The sequence below is a fragment of the Petaurus breviceps genome, unplaced genomic scaffold (assembly GCF_028583685.1).
Source record: "Petaurus breviceps papuanus isolate PSGF00001 unplaced genomic scaffold, PetGlider_PUasm1.0 175, whole genome shotgun sequence".
NCBI classification, from domain to species: Eukaryota; Metazoa; Chordata; class Mammalia; order Diprotodontia; family Petauridae; genus Petaurus; species Petaurus breviceps.
This window is the reverse complement of record NW_027185764.1, coordinates 28,085,287-28,102,313: the sequence shown is the minus strand read 5'-3', so window position 1 is coordinate 28,102,313 and position 17,027 is coordinate 28,085,287. Positions and strand designations below refer to the sequence as shown.

Here is a 17,027-nt window from a genome sequence, read left to right as displayed (position 1 = left end):
GAGATCTTTCTCCTGAGAAAGAACTGACAAACAGAAATAGGCATAGTGTGGTTTTACATATATGTATATGTGTATGTATATATATAAATATGTGTATATTTATAGATATGTATCTATGTCTATATAATATATAAATACATGTCTATATTTGCATTTAATTATAGCCTTGGGGGGTGGGGGGAAGAAGGGAGAAAGAATAAAATAAGTTCAGAGAACAAAAGAAAACCCAGATGGAAGCGCAGAAAAGCTGAGCTGTTTTGAAAACAATGTGTAGGATTCATTACATAGGTTTTCATGAAATGTAAATTTATTGTTTTATATTGAATTTTATGTTTTCCTGTTTACATGGAAATGTTCTTTTTTTTTCTTTTCTCATTTTGTATTTAAGTTTAAAATTTTAAAAAGAGAGAGAGAAGAGCAGGTACCTTTTGTTCTACTCAGGTCCTGCTCTGATGTTTCATTATGATGTGGAGGTAACCTTAGGATCCCTTAGCCAATGCTGGAATAGCACATATTTCTCATAGGTCATATCAAGGTGGAAAGCTTGTAGGTATCTGGTAAACTATGTCATCTGAGGACTCACCTAAACAGAACAAGCCTCAGCATTGATAGGCTGGACACCACCCTAGGATGTATGTTTTTTAGCCACAGCAACTAATAAAAACTGAAGTGTTAACAGTTGCCCTCTAAATTCATATAGAAAAAAAGTATCTTTTGAAACAGGGAAGTCAGGTTCATTTTGTTCTTTTGGAATACATGGAGGGGCGAGTTGCAAGGGTAAGAGTTTTTATAATAATTTCAGACTTTTATCTTTAAAGTAGAATGTTCCATCATCTCTGGTTAGAAGCTTCAGGTAAAAACAATGTTTCATATAATTCTTGGTCAGTCAGAAGTGAATCACACATTATTGACCCACATTATCTTTTTTAAAAATTCAGTCTTGTTTTAGTTTCAGTTCCAAATGATCTTTTCTCTACCAATTAAGAAGGCAAGAAAAGAAAAATAACCATTGTGAATATGTATAGACATACAAAGCAAATTCTCACATGTACCCCTCAAAAAAAAGGAAGTAGAAGAAATGCTTCACCCTATACTCTAAGTACATCCGTTCTCTTTCTGGAGGTGGGTAGCATGTTTGATCTTGAATTTGGAATTGTGGTTAGTCATTGTGTTCATCAGAGTTATAACTGAGAGATCATCTTACTAGGAATCATGAAATTTGTAAGGAAAACTCTGAGATGTAGTTAGAGTACAGTTTAGAACTCTTCACTTCATGAAATCATAGAATTATAAGGACCCATAGGCCACCTAGTTCCCCCTCTCATTTTACAAATTTGGAAACTGATTCCCAAGGAGGTTAAATGATTTGCTCAAGGTCACACAGGTAGTAAGCATAAGAGCTCATGATTTGAATGTGGGTCCTCTTACTGCAGGAGCAGTATTCTTTCCACTGCCCCATGCTACCTCTGAGCAGATGGCTAATGAATAACTGGGCACATAGCCCATTGCTTAACTGGAAATTCCAGTCTAATGAGTGAGTGCCAGATTGTCAAGCTACCACTCATTACAGTTTTTGAATCTTTCAAGCCATTAATAGTTTCTCATTTCCAGATAAATACATATCACTAATGTAGCAATAGACATCACATGACAGACACTTTCTAAGGACATGCTTACCCTTGGGATTCAACCAGGATCCTTTTGATTAAATTAACAGTTGTCAGTTCCTTCTTAATGTGTTTTATCTTCAGAATCAGGCCTTTGAGCAAATTGTATGCCAGTATACTTAAGAACAAAGTGCCACAAGTGTTTCCTGGCTCTTCCTTTTGCTTACTATATTCTCTTTTTTTATCAGTATCCTATATAGAATCTTCAGTAGCAGGTTTTCTATTCTTTAAAACAGATGTTTTCTTCAACTTGTATAGTTGAAGAAAATATTGCTATATTTTGTAGTTTACTGTTGTCACTTGAGTTTTTTAGAAAGTTAAGAATTGTCCTACATAATCAAAACTTATTGCTTAGACATTGAAATACTTGGGCAGATTTCACTCTAGAAGGAATAGAGTCCTGTTTACTAATTATGTTTCAAAATTTAGAGTTCATGAAACTATCAGGCTTTCCCCAGTTCCTCACCCTTATGCTTTGTTACTTCAACCAGGTTTACCTGTTGCCCTCAGGCAATAAGTAACCTTCTAGATGACATCTTCTGCCCACATTGCTAGTCCAGTTCTTGTCCTGGGAACCAAGGATAGAGTCTTTGCCTCAGAAGGGGATTGGATCAGTATAACTATATGTTCCTTGAGAGGATAGACTTCCATTTTTGTCCTTATATTCCTGGCATCTGACAATATCTGGTACATTTTGCACTTAGGTTTACTGAATGGTGTACAATCCTACTATTAAAATATTTTGCCTAGATCCTAACTACTTTAACTTGGTTTTTAAAATCCCTATTAACCAGATCCTCTTGGTCCCAGACCTTTTGTTTTTCTGGTTTCTTAGTCAAGATTGCTTATTCCTGCTTTAGGTGGTCACTTGGATTTGGTGGTTACCCTGTCTGCCTGAATTGTCTTCATCAGTCCCAAACCCATCATTTTACAGAGAGGAAACCAAGGTCCAAGGAATTGAAATGATTTCCTCAAGCTCCTGAAATAATATTGTTTTTAGTACTCTTTAACATATTAGTATCAGTAAGTTGGGCCTTGGGACAGGTGTGTTTTGATGGGAGGGAGTTTGGAGAAGGGCTAAATTTTGAACACATAAGCTTGCCTTGAAGACAGTCGAAATTGGGCTATTGTCAGAGTTGAGAGTAGTATGAGGACACTGACTAGGAAAGATCATCCAGAGAGGGGAGTGAAACAAAAAAAGGGTGATGGGACAGGAGAATATGAACTTCATAACTGTCTACTTCATAATTTTATCAGCTAAACAGTATAGGGCTCTACATTGCATATCCAGTGGCTTAAAAATGTCTCTTTTAGCTAGCAAACTTAACGTGTTCAACATGATTGAGGTTTGACTGCACATTAATTTCCTCCTTTCCTTGTCAGCATTTGAGATTTTCTGAGTGAATAACAGTGGTGGCAAAAGTAGATTCCAGGATCTAAATTTCCTTTTCTAGTCCTGGTTTCTAGCATATGGATTCAGTTCTGACTTTTCTTTGGAGCTTAATCTGCTACTTATACAGATGACTATTTATTAATATAGATACCTTTCAGTTCCTCTGACTGATTTGATGTTTGTCAGGGAAGTTTAAGCCTGATGATGTTTTTGGTTTTGTTTTTTAAGATGTGGGCCAGTCTTCACCCTCCTCCCCCCCCCCCCAACATCTCAGGGCCATGAAATGGATTATTCAAGTTGATCAGCAGGCTTAAAAATATAGTCACTTCTATTAACTCGACAGCTCTCAGGATGAGTTCTTGCATTCTCTCATCATCATTCCTTTTTTTTTTTTTTTAAAGCAATTGGGGTTAAGTAACTTGCTCAAGGTTACATGGCCAGTTATTTCTGGGTGTGGTGCTAAGTATCTGAACCCAGATTCGATCCCAGGTCGTCCCAGCTCTGGGGCCAGTGCTCTTACTCACTGCACCACCTGGCTACCCCATCATCATTCCTTTTGTTCCCTTAGGATGAATCCAGTTTATTACTTTTTTTTTTAAGCAATTGGGGTTAAGTAACTTGCTCAAGGTTACACAGCCAGTTATTTCTGGGTGTGGTGCTAAGTGTCTGAGCCCGTGATTCGATCTCCAGGTCATCCCGACACTGGAGCCGGTGCTCTCACTCACTGTGCTACCTGGCCACCCCTGCAGTTTATTACTTAACCTTTAATCCAGTGGATCAAATATTTTCCAGTCAAATCTCAATACACAAAGATATAGGATATATGCATTTTGTGGTATAGATATAATATTGGGATATTGACGTAGTCCTTAAATAATGAAGGATAATTTGCCTTCATGTCTTGTGCTTGGAGAATTTGATTCAGTAGTGGTAGTTTTAAATAATAGCCCATTATTCTTCCTTTAGTATTCCTTTTGTGATCAAAACTTTTTAAAAAAAATTATTCTTCCTGTTTTGTTTTCTTGGAAAGATATTGATGCTTTTTTTTTTTTGCATTGGGAATTGAAAGCATTTATATTTTGTGGATGATTACTTTTCTTAGGTTTGTTCTTCCATCTTTATCTTTAAAATTTGTTATATTTTTTCTTTAGTACAATAAGCATTAAACAGCATCAGATGTTAAGAACAAAGCTTGTTTGCTTGTTTACATGTTAAATTGACCTTTGTGATTCAGCCTAACATCTAAGCCCTTAGAGCAGTCATTTGTTTTGACAGAAGGATTAATTGAGGCTAAAACAGTTGAAATTCCACTTGTATCAAACTATTCATTAGGAATTGCTTTCTTGCTTTAGTACTGTCAGAAAAATAACCTGTCCTCCTTTGATTAAATAGCAGAATGATAGTCGGTCCACTGATTTTGAGAGAGAGGTTGAATAAACTTTCTACTTTGGAAACAATTCAGAAGTGACACACTGTAAGGGAGGTCATAATGTGCATTGATGTCCAGCTGAGTTGCTGACTGGCTCTGAGCCAGGCACGCCAACTTCGCCACTTGAAGCAGCATATGAAGCATATACATTTTTAAAAGTCCTTTTACACACAGTTTAATGTCAAAACGAGTATTTTTAAACTTTCAAAATCAGAAACCGGAACTGTCTATAATTATTTGTACCCACTACATAAATTTTTATAGGTGCAGATGACAGTTACATATACACAATTTTAAAATTGTTTTGTTCTCATATTAGGTTTTCCCTTCATATTCATTTGTTAGTGGAAAAGCTTTTATTTTTGTTTTAAAAGTGATGCCTATTTTGAAAAAAAAATGATTTTTTAGCATGTTTAATTATATTTTCTTTATATAAAAAAACTTTGAAAGTATGTTAGACTTGGTAAGAAGCAGAATAAAGTAGCCAAAATGATGAGAGTGGCAAATGGGTTTTAGAAGGACAGGTTAAAGATTCACTAGCAAGAGGACAAAGAGGCTAGGGATGGGGTGATTTTAAAACTCTTTAAAATACACATAAATATTTATTCAGAAAAGAACAGGCAAGAGAAAATGAGCTTAATATGTATTTGGAAAGTTTGTTTAAGTTTAAAGAAGAACTTCTTGACTATAAGGGTCAAAAAAAAAATACCCCAGGCTATGAGGAGAGGTTGTTAAATCCACCATCAGTGACTAATTAAAGGCTATATTTCATAGCCACATTCAATGCCGCCAGAATTGTTTATGGATAATATGGCAATTATTGTCATTAGGAGTTGGTACTAAAATAACTTTGTGGTGTGTATTAAAATCATGTAGATTAATTTTATATCTTGTTTTTAAGGACCAAGTGCCAGCACACCACAGTAGTCTTTTGCTTTGAGTCCATATTCTTTCAATCCTTCAGATAGAAATTTTTGAACTTAGTCAAACTATGTGCTCATATAACAGGTATAGGGAGTTTTTGCCTGATAATAGTTGTGATGGTTTATCTTTACTTTAGGCTTATTTGGCGAAATAGGCTTAGTATTAATCATATCATTAAGTGGAAAAGTGGTATTATGAAGTTGTTAAGGATGCAGGCAAGATGGGCAAAGTTTGCCTACATTAATAACCCCAAAGAAGCAGCATTTCACTGGGTCTTCTGCTCTATTGATGTGCATCCTGTCCCATACACTCCTCTTCTAGAGATGTTCTTAGACCTTTTTTCTTCAGGACAGATTTCCTTTAGGTCTGGACCATACAAACTATGCAAATATAAAGTTTTTCATTGTCAAATGCATCCAATTTTTAATCCTTTTATAACAAGTTGACTTATTGAATTTGTCAACACATCAATGCCACTCACAGACACAACTTTCTAACCTGAAAGGCATCATCTAGGCTTATATGATAAAAGGAATCTAACTATTGCCAGTCTCTAATTGTTTAATAATTTCTAGTATTGGAAATTGCAACATAGACATCATTCTTTGAATTTGTTTTTCATAGCACTATTTTCTGTATTAATTTTTAATTTTCATAGTGCTATGAAATATAAACATTTTCTTTTTTTAAAAATTAAGAAATAAAGGTATTAGGATCATGGATTTAGAGCTGGAAAGGACCCAGGGGCCATCTAATTCAACCCTTTTATTTTACTGTAGGACAACAGAAGCCTGGAGGTTGTGACAGTTTATTAATTAGGATCTTGCTTGTCAACTGGATTATTTGAATTAAATTCTTCTGTTCATTTCAGTCATTAGTACTCATCACTGAATGATCTTCTTTTTGAATCTTAATAGTATTCTAATTTTATATCTGCATTTATAAGGTAGGAAAGAGATTTTAGTCAATAGTGTCACATCTCTGTAGTCAGTCTTCTATATACTAATGGATATTCTTTATAATAAACCTATGAAAATGTATGCTAAGGAATTTGCTAATGATCCTTTATCTGGTATCTTAGCAGAGAACTAATAGCAAATTTTTACGTTATCCTCTATTTACATTTCAAGTAAGCTAATTTCTCATTTTCTTGTCCTAATAGATTATTGTACTGATCACTTAAAAATGAAACTGCTCATTTTTTCTACAGATTTGTTTGAATTTCATGAGTTTAATACAAAATAGAAAAGCATTGTCAACGTTTTCATATGGAATTATCTTTTTAAAAATCTATTTTTTTGTTTATACATCTTCTTTAGCCAAACTGACTTTATTATCTGCAAGCAAGCTATATGCTTTCCTGCCTGCACAATTTACTCACAGTTTTTCTAACTAGAATTCCTCTCTCCTTTCTGTGATGCTGTATTATTTATTCAAATTCTAGCTAAAATCCCTTTCCTTAGTTGAGCTCCTCGACCTGGAATGAACCTGTAATCCTCTCTCTGATGTTCCGAACTACCTATAGTTTGTTTAGCATTACTGTATTCTCCTATGTTTTATTTTGCTTGTACTGTAATTTGTCCTTTCTCTCTAGCTAAGTTATAATATGCTTCTTGAAGGGAGATACCAGATCTTCTATTATCTCGAAAATAAATATGTATTAAGCATCTATTAGTGCAAAATACAACATACTAGACTCTTGGACAGATTAAGAAATAAGACAAGGTCAGTGACCTTACGCAGTTGAAAATCTACCTGTCAAAGTAGTGTTTTATATGTAGAAAGTACTTAATAAGGCAATGTTAGTATAATTTCATTTCTTTAAATATTAACTAGCTAACGTTAGAAAAGTGGGAAAATATTAGAAAATTTTTTAAAAATAGGATTTTGATCTTTTGTGATTTGATCATTATTTTCTACCAGGTTACTAAATTTACTCTATGTTTCCCCCTAGGCCTTATTGAATTTGAAGAATGTGATGCTGCTAGTGTTGTTGAAGGTAAGTTACAAGTGATAGATTATGTTATAGCATTAGAATTTAGCTAGTTAATACCCCCTAAATCTTAGCAATCTGATGGTCTTGTTCTTGAGCAGATAAACATTAGGGATTATTAGAACATCAGAAGGGAAATTACAAACAACAGTCCTAGCAAGGGACGTATTTATAGAAAAAAATAGTATTTTACCCTTTAACATGCTATGAAAATTAGCAGTCACTTATTATTTTTATTTACTCACAAGTAGATCTTTGGGTTGCCAAAAGAAAGTGTTCATTTGTTGCCCAAATATAGCATATTTTATAGAAAATGCGTTGTGTATGTTTGCCTAGAGTGCTGAACTTGGAATTAGAAAGGACTGAGTTCATATCCCACCTCTAACAGTGTCAGTTACTTAACCACTCTGGACCCAAGTTTCTTTATCTGTAAATTGGGGGTAATAAAAATTGTTATGGGATTCAAATGAGAGTATATTTGTAAAGCACTTTTCAAACCTTTCACTGCTATATAAATGGCAGAAATTAATACTATTTCTAAGTGTATACCATGTTTTCCTTCCCCTCCATTGTAGCAAAAGAAGTATTGTAGAATTACATATATATTAAAATTATGAAATAAAATGTTTACTGTTTTATGTTTTAGTAATACAGTGCAGTTTGAGGAAGCACTGAGTAGCAATCAAGAGACTTAGGTTCTAGTCCAGGTTTATAGGTCATAGAATGGGAAAATCATCCAGCCCAATTCCCACTTGAAATATGCTTGCTTTCTGCAGCATTTCCAGTGAGAGATCATTCAGATTTTATTTAAATATTTCCAGTAATTGCATTTTTTTTTCTTTTTGGAGGGGGGAAGGTAGGGCAATTGGGGTTAAGTGACTTGGTTAAGTCACACAGCTAGTTTTTTGTGTTGTGTCTCAGGTTAGATTTGAACTCAGGTCTTCCTGACTCCAGGGATGGTGCTCTATTCACTGCGCCACCTAGCTGCCCTGATTGTACTTTCTAAAGCAATCCATTTCATTTTTTGATAGCTTCAATTGTTAGCAAGCCATTTAAGCTCTTAGTACTTGTTTTTTCATCTACAAAATAAGAATAATAAATATTGCTAGCTTAACTTATCTCTGAGGGGCATGGTGAAAAAAATGATAAACATATATGAAAAGGCTTTGAAAACTATTAAGTACTAAACAAATGCAAGATCTAAACTTTTTTTTTTGCCGTCTTTTGGAGAGCAATTGGGGTTAAGTAACTTGCCCAAGGTTACACAGCTAGTTTTTTTGTGTGGTTGTTAAGTGTCTGAGGCTGGAACTGAATTCAGGTCCTCCTGATTCTGGGGCTGGCACTTTTCTCATTGTGCCACCTAGCCACCCCCTAAGATCGAAACTTTTAAAATGTCATCTAGGTAACATTACATAAGTAACAAGACCTTTTCTCCTAAAGACCATAGATCCTAGATCCTAGATTAAGTTGATATAATAAATTCTAAAGAACATTCATTTTTATGTGTAGTTAAAAAAAAGGTGAAGATCCAATTAATTAAGAAAACAACTATTATTTACTGCTGAGTTGGAGTTTATGACAATGATACTGAAGAATAAGGGTAGTACCAGTATTATCCTTTCTGTGTTATAAAGATTACATGCAACCAGTTGGGTTAAAGTACAATGCTCTAAACACTATAATAAATTCATTCTGCACATGAGTCATATAACCTTGCTCTGCACCATTGACCATTAGACTTGGCCGAGTATTCTTCAACTGTATGTGTTCACAAGAGAAGGGGCCAAGACAAGTATAAAATGGATTGGCACAAATCTATTAGAGACACCTACAGAATATTTGTCTTTCTGATTATTGGTCAGCGTTGTCCCCCTGACATATGAAAGAAAGAAGATTATTAGGTAGTCATTGTATACATAGAGGACATGATTTGACCTTGTAATGGTTGAATCAAAGTGATTTTTTTAGAAAATTGTTCTTTCCTTCTCATATCAGTATCAAAAGCTTAAACATAAAGTGTTCGCTAAGAATCATAAAATACTCAAGTAATGTCTCTGATAAAGCATCCAGTGAATAATTCTTCATTCTCTGCTAATGATAAACATTCACTTTAAAGGGATAAAGCCAAGAAAAAGAAAGCCTTTCGCTTTATCAGGAATAATTAAGAAGGAGAAGGATGCAGAGTCAGTGTAAGTATATTAAGTATAATTTCTTCTTTTGTACTTTTTGTTGTAGATTCTGCCCCTCTCAAATTTGACTGTGTCCTTTTTTCTTCCCTAGTATATACCTCTTGGCGTGATTGAACTAGTGTAACAGCATTAAAATCTCTATAGGTACCCTGCCATAACTCACGAAGGTGGTGAGAAGTGTCGCCTGTTACAGATTGTTAGTTTCACTGGTGCCTCCTAAGCCCAGATGCCATGGAATTTAGCTTTCTTCTGAAGCTGCTGCTAGAGCTAGGAGAATCCCCCACTCTTTTTCTTGGTGCTTTGGGTTGGAACTAATATATTTTCTCTTAGAAAAGAGATTATTGTTTGTGGTTAGATTGAATGAAATAGTGTTAGGTTTAAAGGTATATTATGACTTAAATAGGCCTTTGTTGACTGGCCCAGGAACACATCAGTAAAAAGCCATTTGTGTATACTATATGCCAGGTACTCTGTAAGTACTGGGAAAACAAAGGCAAAAGCAGTTCCTGCCCTTGAGCAACTTACATTTTAATGGAGGAGACAACATGTAAATAATATATCTTTACATACATGATATATATAGTATATAAATGTGAAAAGTTCTAAAAGGCAAACAGAGGAATTTATATTTGGTTCTGGAAATAACAGGGATCCACTAGAACTCATTTGGAGGGGTAGGGAGAGGAATGGGATGGGAAGATCAGGAAGGATAAGGCAAATGGGCAATCCTTGCTTGAGGAAAATCATTCTGGCAGGTGAAGGATAGGTTATATGGGGAAACTAATTAGAAAGCTGTTGTAGTAGTATAGGTGTGAGGTGATGAGGACCTCACCTAGATTGGCAGCTTTATGATTGGAGAGAAAGGACCCTATATTAAGAGATGTGATAAAAATATGTATTGATGCCAAGATTTAGCATATACAGATTGCATATATGCAGAGAGTGAAGACTTAAAGAAAGAAGACATGGAGATCGGGAACCCATATTATTGATAGTATTGTATTGTCCTCAACAATGAGGAATGTCATAATAAGGCTGGGGGGAAGAATGCAGGAAAGCTGAAGAGTTTTCTTTTGGACATGTTGAGATTGAGATGCCTATGGCAATTCAGCCCATGTGAGTTGATGAGGTCACCAAATGAAACAGTATAAAGGGAAAATAGAAGAGGACTTAGAATCTAACCTTGAGGGATAGCCTTCAAGGAATGGTCGGTGTCATGGAAACCCAGAGAGGAAAGAGTATTCAGGAGGAGAGTGTCACTAGAGGACTAGTGTCAAATGCTTCACAGTCAAGTCAGTGAGCATTTATTAAGGGTATATATACTATGTTCCAGACAATGTATAAAGCACTGGGAACAGAAAGAAAGGCAAAAAATAGTCGCTACCTCAGAGAGCTCACAGTCTAGTGGGGGAGACATCCTACAGCTGTGTTACAAACATGACATACACAGGATAAATTGGGAATACTCTGAGAGGGAAAAGTACCATGGAGGATTAGTATTGTCTTCTTAAAGAATGTGGAACTTTAGCTAAGTTTTGAAGGAAGCCATGGAAGCTGGGAGTAGAGATGTGGAGGAAGTAAATTCCAGGCATGGGGGGATAGCCAGTGAACATGGAGAGATGGAGTGTCTTGTGTGAGAAAAAGCAAGGAGGCCAGTGACTTTAGATTGAGGAATACCTGGAAGGAAGTCAGGTGTAAGAAGATTGGAAAAGGTAGGAAGAGACCAGGTTATGAAGAACTTTATATGCCAAATAAGGATAACAGCCACTAGAATCTTAACTGGATGATAAATGTGAATTAAATGAACCTCAAAGGAGAAGGTTACTGAGTGATAGTGGTAGTAGGGGGAGAGTGGCATTGAGAAGCAAGGAGAGAGTCCATCTGCCTAACCTTTACCAGTGAGTGACAAGTGAGTATCAGTAAGTGAAAGTGCCACCAGTGTTAGTTATTATTGGAAGATAATGCCTATCCACTCTGTGATCCTGGGCAAAGGCTTGTGTGGAAGCTACAGTATTTGAAATTCGAGAGCCAGCAGGCTCCACTTCCTTTAAATCATAGGGGAGGGTAGTATGGCCATTGGCCCCTCTCAGATCAGCCATCTCCTCTTTGTAGACTTCCTAATTTGTGTCCTTTATTTTCTTTTGTGTGTGTTCCATAGGAGAAGGCAAACTCTTTAAAGACAGAACCTTTTTTTTTTTTAACTTGTTTTTGTATCCTTGGTGCCTAAAATAATAATGTCTTACATTAGAAGTTGCTTAATAAAAGCTTGTTGAATATATTTTATACTCTAGAACATTCAGTATGTAAAATTATGGGTACAAATGTCTTTGGGGAAACTGGTTTTCATTTATAATGTTTTTAGGTACAGAAGGTATATCAAATGAATAGGCTTGATTAAAATCTATTTAACAGTTACTCTAAGAATATTAACTTCCTTAACAATATGTTCTATGAGAGCATATTCATAGAAGAAAAATAATTCTTAATGGTATAAAAGTTGTTTGGGCCAGTCAGGACAAATTTTGTTTATAAATTATTAACAGATTTATACCTCTAAAGAAAAAATGTATATGAAATGTTTTTCATACTGAAAGTGCTACATGAATGCTGTTGCTTATTTCATTTACCCTGATTTTTGTATTAGAGAATTAATTTTTAACAGTGGTGGGAAACCTGTGACCTTGACGCCACATGTGGTTTCCCACCCCTGTATTAAAACATGTATGAATTAGTATTTTCTGAAGATTCTACTATCTTTTTAATCTCTAGCTTAATAGTTTTCCACTAACAAATTAGGATATGTTTGTCTTTAGTGTCTTGAAAGTTGAATAAAAAAGATTATATTTAAAGTACTCTTTAAAAAGAAGCTGAAACATAATTAGTAATTAATTCTGGTATATGAAAATGCCTAAGATTTTTTTTCTTTTTCTTTTTAAATAGGGAATGCCCAGATGCAGATTCAGTTGTAAGTAGATTTCTCCATAGTACAGATGATAAATATTAACTGTTTTCATGAGAAAAGACAAAATTACTAACATATTAATTTTAATATTGACTAAGTGTCATGTAATGATTTTGTGGTAGTTATTTTGATTAGCACAAGAGTCCCTTCAGCTCATTCTCATTAAATAGAAAGCATGTTGAGATGTTACTTATTTTGAACACCATTATATTACTTTTTTTGGCCTTGAAGAGCATGACAAATTCCCCAGTCTGTTTAGTGTAATGGTTGTTAATTTGTTTTCAGATCTCTCATCAAGCCATACCTTTATATTTTTACTATAAATTAATTTGAGTTTCCTAGAGATTATAATTAAAAAAAAAAAACATTGTCCGTACTTTGCTGGTTTAATAACATTTAAAAGGTTTTTTTTTATTAAAAAAAATCTCTTTATATAATTCAAAAACCTCAAATGAAGCTTTCCATGTCTACAGTGGGAGAATAGGTTTATCCAAAACTGTAAGTAATCTGTAGATACATTTTTAAATCACCTTATATATTGGTGATGCTGATAAGAATAAGGTCCCTCATTCCTTATTTTTTTGCTTCTTGTCAACACCTGCTACTTATTTTTTATGCTCTTAAGCTAAAAACATTTGTCCTTCTAATCTTTTATAGCAAACTTAACTTTACCATTTAAAAATAAATTTCTAACAGACTTTAATTGTGCATTTAAACCTTACCTAATTGAATTGCAAATGTTTTTGTTCCACATTTACTTTTCCATATTGCTGAGAAAACAACAAAAGATTATTTGGGTGGTAAAATCAACATGGGGGGTGGTGGGAGAGATGTAGTCCTTGTAGTAGTCTTTAATGAAACCATGGTCTGTGATAGCTATTGAGTTAAAAATCACTTTATTGAATTATAATTAGGTTTGACTCACAATGTTAACTTATAATTTGTTTTAGTACCCATTTCCCTGGCTTAATATTTTTATTTTTAAATTAAATTTTATGTTTATTTTTAGTTTACATCATTCATTTCTACAAGATTTTGAATTACAAATTTTCCCGTCTTTCCCCTATCCACCACCGTAAAACAGTGGTCTCACTGTATACCCCCTCCCCCAATCGGCTCTTTCCTATATCCTCCCCTGTTTCCACTCCGATTTTCTGGTAGGGCAAGATGTATCTCCATACCCCAGTGCCTGTATATCTTATTTCCCAGTTACATGTAAAAAAAAAAAATATATATATATATATATATATATATATTTTTTTTTTTTTAAAGCAATTGGGGTTAAGTAACTTGCCCATGACCAGTTTTTTTGTGTGTGTGTGTGGGTGTTAAGTATCTGAGGCTGGAACTGGTCCCGGGTCCTCTTGACTCTGGGGCCGGCACTCTTACTCACTGTACCACCTAGCTGCCTCAATAATACATATTTTTTAAACATTTGATTTTAATACTTTGAATTCCATATTCTTCCCCTCCCTGGCTTAATAATTAAGAAAATATTTATCTAAATCTATCTGATGTTTCTTTTTCTTTTTTCTTTTCTAAAATTAAATTTTAAAAATCTCTTATTTATTATTAATTTATTTTTAGTTTTCAGCATTTATTTCTACAAGATTTTGAGTTCCAAAATTTTTCCCCATCTCTCCCCTCCCCCCTACCTAGAGATGGCATGCATTCTGATTCCCTCTTCCCCCAGATCTGCCCTCCCTTCTATCACTCCTTATCCCTTTCCTCTTTACTTTCTTGTAGGGCAAGATAGATTTCTGTACCCCATTGTCTGTATATCTTATTTCCCAGCTGCATGTGAAAACAATTTTTTTTAACATTTGTTTTTAAAACTTTGAGTTCCAAATTCTCTCCCCTCTTACCTCCCCACCCACCCTCATTGAGAAGGCAAGCAGTTCAGTATAGGTTATACATGTGTAGTTATACAAAACATTTCCATAATGGTCATGTTGTGAAGGACTATATATTTCCTCCATCCTATCCTCCCCCTCCCCCCCCAACTTATTCTGTTTTCTCCTGTGACTCTGTCCCTTTTCAAAAGTGTTTGCTTCTGACTACCCCCTCCCCCAATCTGCCCTCCCTTCTGTATCTCCCAGCCCCCCATCCCCTTCCTTCTTACTTTCCTTTAGGGTAAGATACCCAATTGAGGGTGTATGTTATTCCCTCCTGACATTTCTTTTAGACATTGTAGTTATAAAACTTTTTATACAGTAATAAAAAGACAGAGAGAATTTTATAAAGTAAAGTTTTTATATTTTTTTATCAAATAATTAGTAATGTTTCTTTTTTAATAGTCTGAATTTTTCATATACCACTAATACTTTTTAGTATGGACCAAATATAGCCCAATTTAGACTGTATTGATGTTTGTAATTCAACCAGCTGTTGCTCATAGTGGCTTAATGTTTTTGTGGAAATTTTTGTTGATTTCTAGAAAAATCATGAGGAATGTGTTCGTGAGGTCATTCAGTATTTTATAAGTCATTTTGGGGACATGTTTTTATTATGTTTCTGGAATGATACTTTTTACATATTTTACTTTCTAATTTGATGAAACCTTTGATGATTCAATTTTTGTACTATCAACCAGATGGTGAAATTTTCTAGTATCTCAACAATTCCTAAGTTATGTACATGCAGCCCCTCCAGTGCACACAACCTGAACTGGAAGGATCCATTAATTAATGGCTGGTTTAGAAATAGTTATTTGTGGATATTAGTTGGATCGAGGGGTAAGGCTTATTACTTTACAGGTAGAGAGAACTTCCAGATGAAGAAATTGCTTCTACTGGTGCAGTTGGGAACCCTTCTCTGAATCTTATCATTTTGAAGAATTGCCTAGAGCATTTAGAGGCTGTGACTGGCTCAAGGTCACACAGCCAGCAGTATTAGAGTCACACAGTGTCAGAGGCAGGGTTTGAATCTGGAGATTCTTGGTTCTGGGGCCATGGCTCAGGGGATAAAATGCTAGATTTTAGAATCAGAAAACCTGAGTTTGAATCCTGCTGCACTCGTTTATTAGCTGTGTAATGCTGAGCAGGTCATTTAACCTCTTTACTCCAATTTCCTCATCCATAGAGAATGGGGAATAATAATAGCAGTTAGCTGACAGAGTTGTTTTCAGAACCAAATCAAATGAGATAATATGTATGTTTAAATCTTCAACCATTATATAAAAATGCTTATGGATGTTGAAAATAATTTTTGTCATACCTATCATTTTCACAAACCACTTTTCATACAACTGTCTAGAGGCCTATTTAAATTACAAGTAGTTTCATACAATAAAATTCTGATCTACCTACTGCATAAGCTTATTGCACTATTTACCAGGATCTTTAATAGATAGACTCCATATTTTGAAACTGAATCACATACTCCCTTTAATGTTGTTTTTAAAAGGATACATTTAAGTTTTCATTGCAATTGCTAACCAGAAATAAATTTTATAGGCTTTTTAAAAAATTAAACTTAACTCACTGACTCCTGTAGTGATATCAGTTGTATGACTAACATTTTACTTGATTTGTTTCATTATTTTAAGCATAGACTTTTTGTTTTTGTTTTATTTTATGATTCCCTGCTCCCGCATTCCCCCAGACTTCTAGAGAGGAGCTTTTTATGTGAACACACTTTTTTTTCCCTTTGCCATTTTATTAGTGAGAACATTAATTACGTGTGTGTGTGTATGAGAGAGAGAGAGAGAGATATGACAGGAAGAATCACTAAAATAGAGTGAGATTTCCACTGTTCTCTTTTTCCGTAGCTCCTCACAGCAAGAAATGCATATACTGAAAAGTTCATTTAGTGTCATGCCTTCAGCCCTTGTTATTTCAGATATGTCAGGCAGAGAGGATAAATCCCCTTTGGATTTATATGTGAAAGATGTTAGGCTATTTCATTGTTTCTTCTTGACAGTATTATCTGTTTACTTTAAAGGAAAAATAAAAAGTAAACGCTGTTAATTTACACAAACATTTTTTCAAAGTAAATTTCCCCAATTTCTCTAATATCCAAACCATGTTCTAAAGAAAGTTAGTAGATGATGGAATTGTCATGCTTATCAAAGGATTCATAATAGTATTATTTTAGTGTAAGCAGGCCTCAGTTTTCACTCTAACGTGTACCTAGAAACTGTAGCACATTTTTTCAGAAGAAATGACTACTTAATTATTGGTGATGAATTTCTTATGAAAGATTTAAAATTAAATAGATGAACAAATGTCAGTCAGAAACCACATATTAAGCACTGCCAGGCACTGTGCTAAGTGCTGGGTATGCAAAGAAAGTTTAAAAGATGGTTCCTGTGCTCAAGGAATATTCATTATGCTTATGTACAGTAAGATACCAACTATAGCAAATATTAACTGATAAATTTATCTTCTTTAACCTAGGATGCCTTTTTTATATGATCACTCTTTTTAAAAAAAATTATGCAAGAAAGTTTTAAATTGATGACTTCTTTTT

At 34.5% G+C, this 17,027-nt stretch overlaps 1 protein-coding gene across 4 annotated transcripts in view; it reads left to right on the top strand.

The window, feature by feature from the left end:
• The window catches only part of FCHO2 (FCH and mu domain containing endocytic adaptor 2), a 147,834-nt gene that overhangs the window by 81,102 nt on the left and 49,705 nt on the right, over positions 1–17,027 (top strand). For all 4 annotated transcript variants that reach the window (XM_069084972.1, XM_069084970.1, XM_069084969.1 and 1 more), the window contains exons 9-11: positions 7,368–7,412; positions 9,523–9,595; positions 12,536–12,560. In XM_069084972.1, coding sequence (XP_068941073.1) covers positions 7,368–7,412; positions 9,523–9,595; positions 12,536–12,560 — 143 coding nt within the window. The remainder of the gene's footprint in view (positions 1–7,367; positions 7,413–9,522; positions 9,596–12,535; positions 12,561–17,027) is intronic.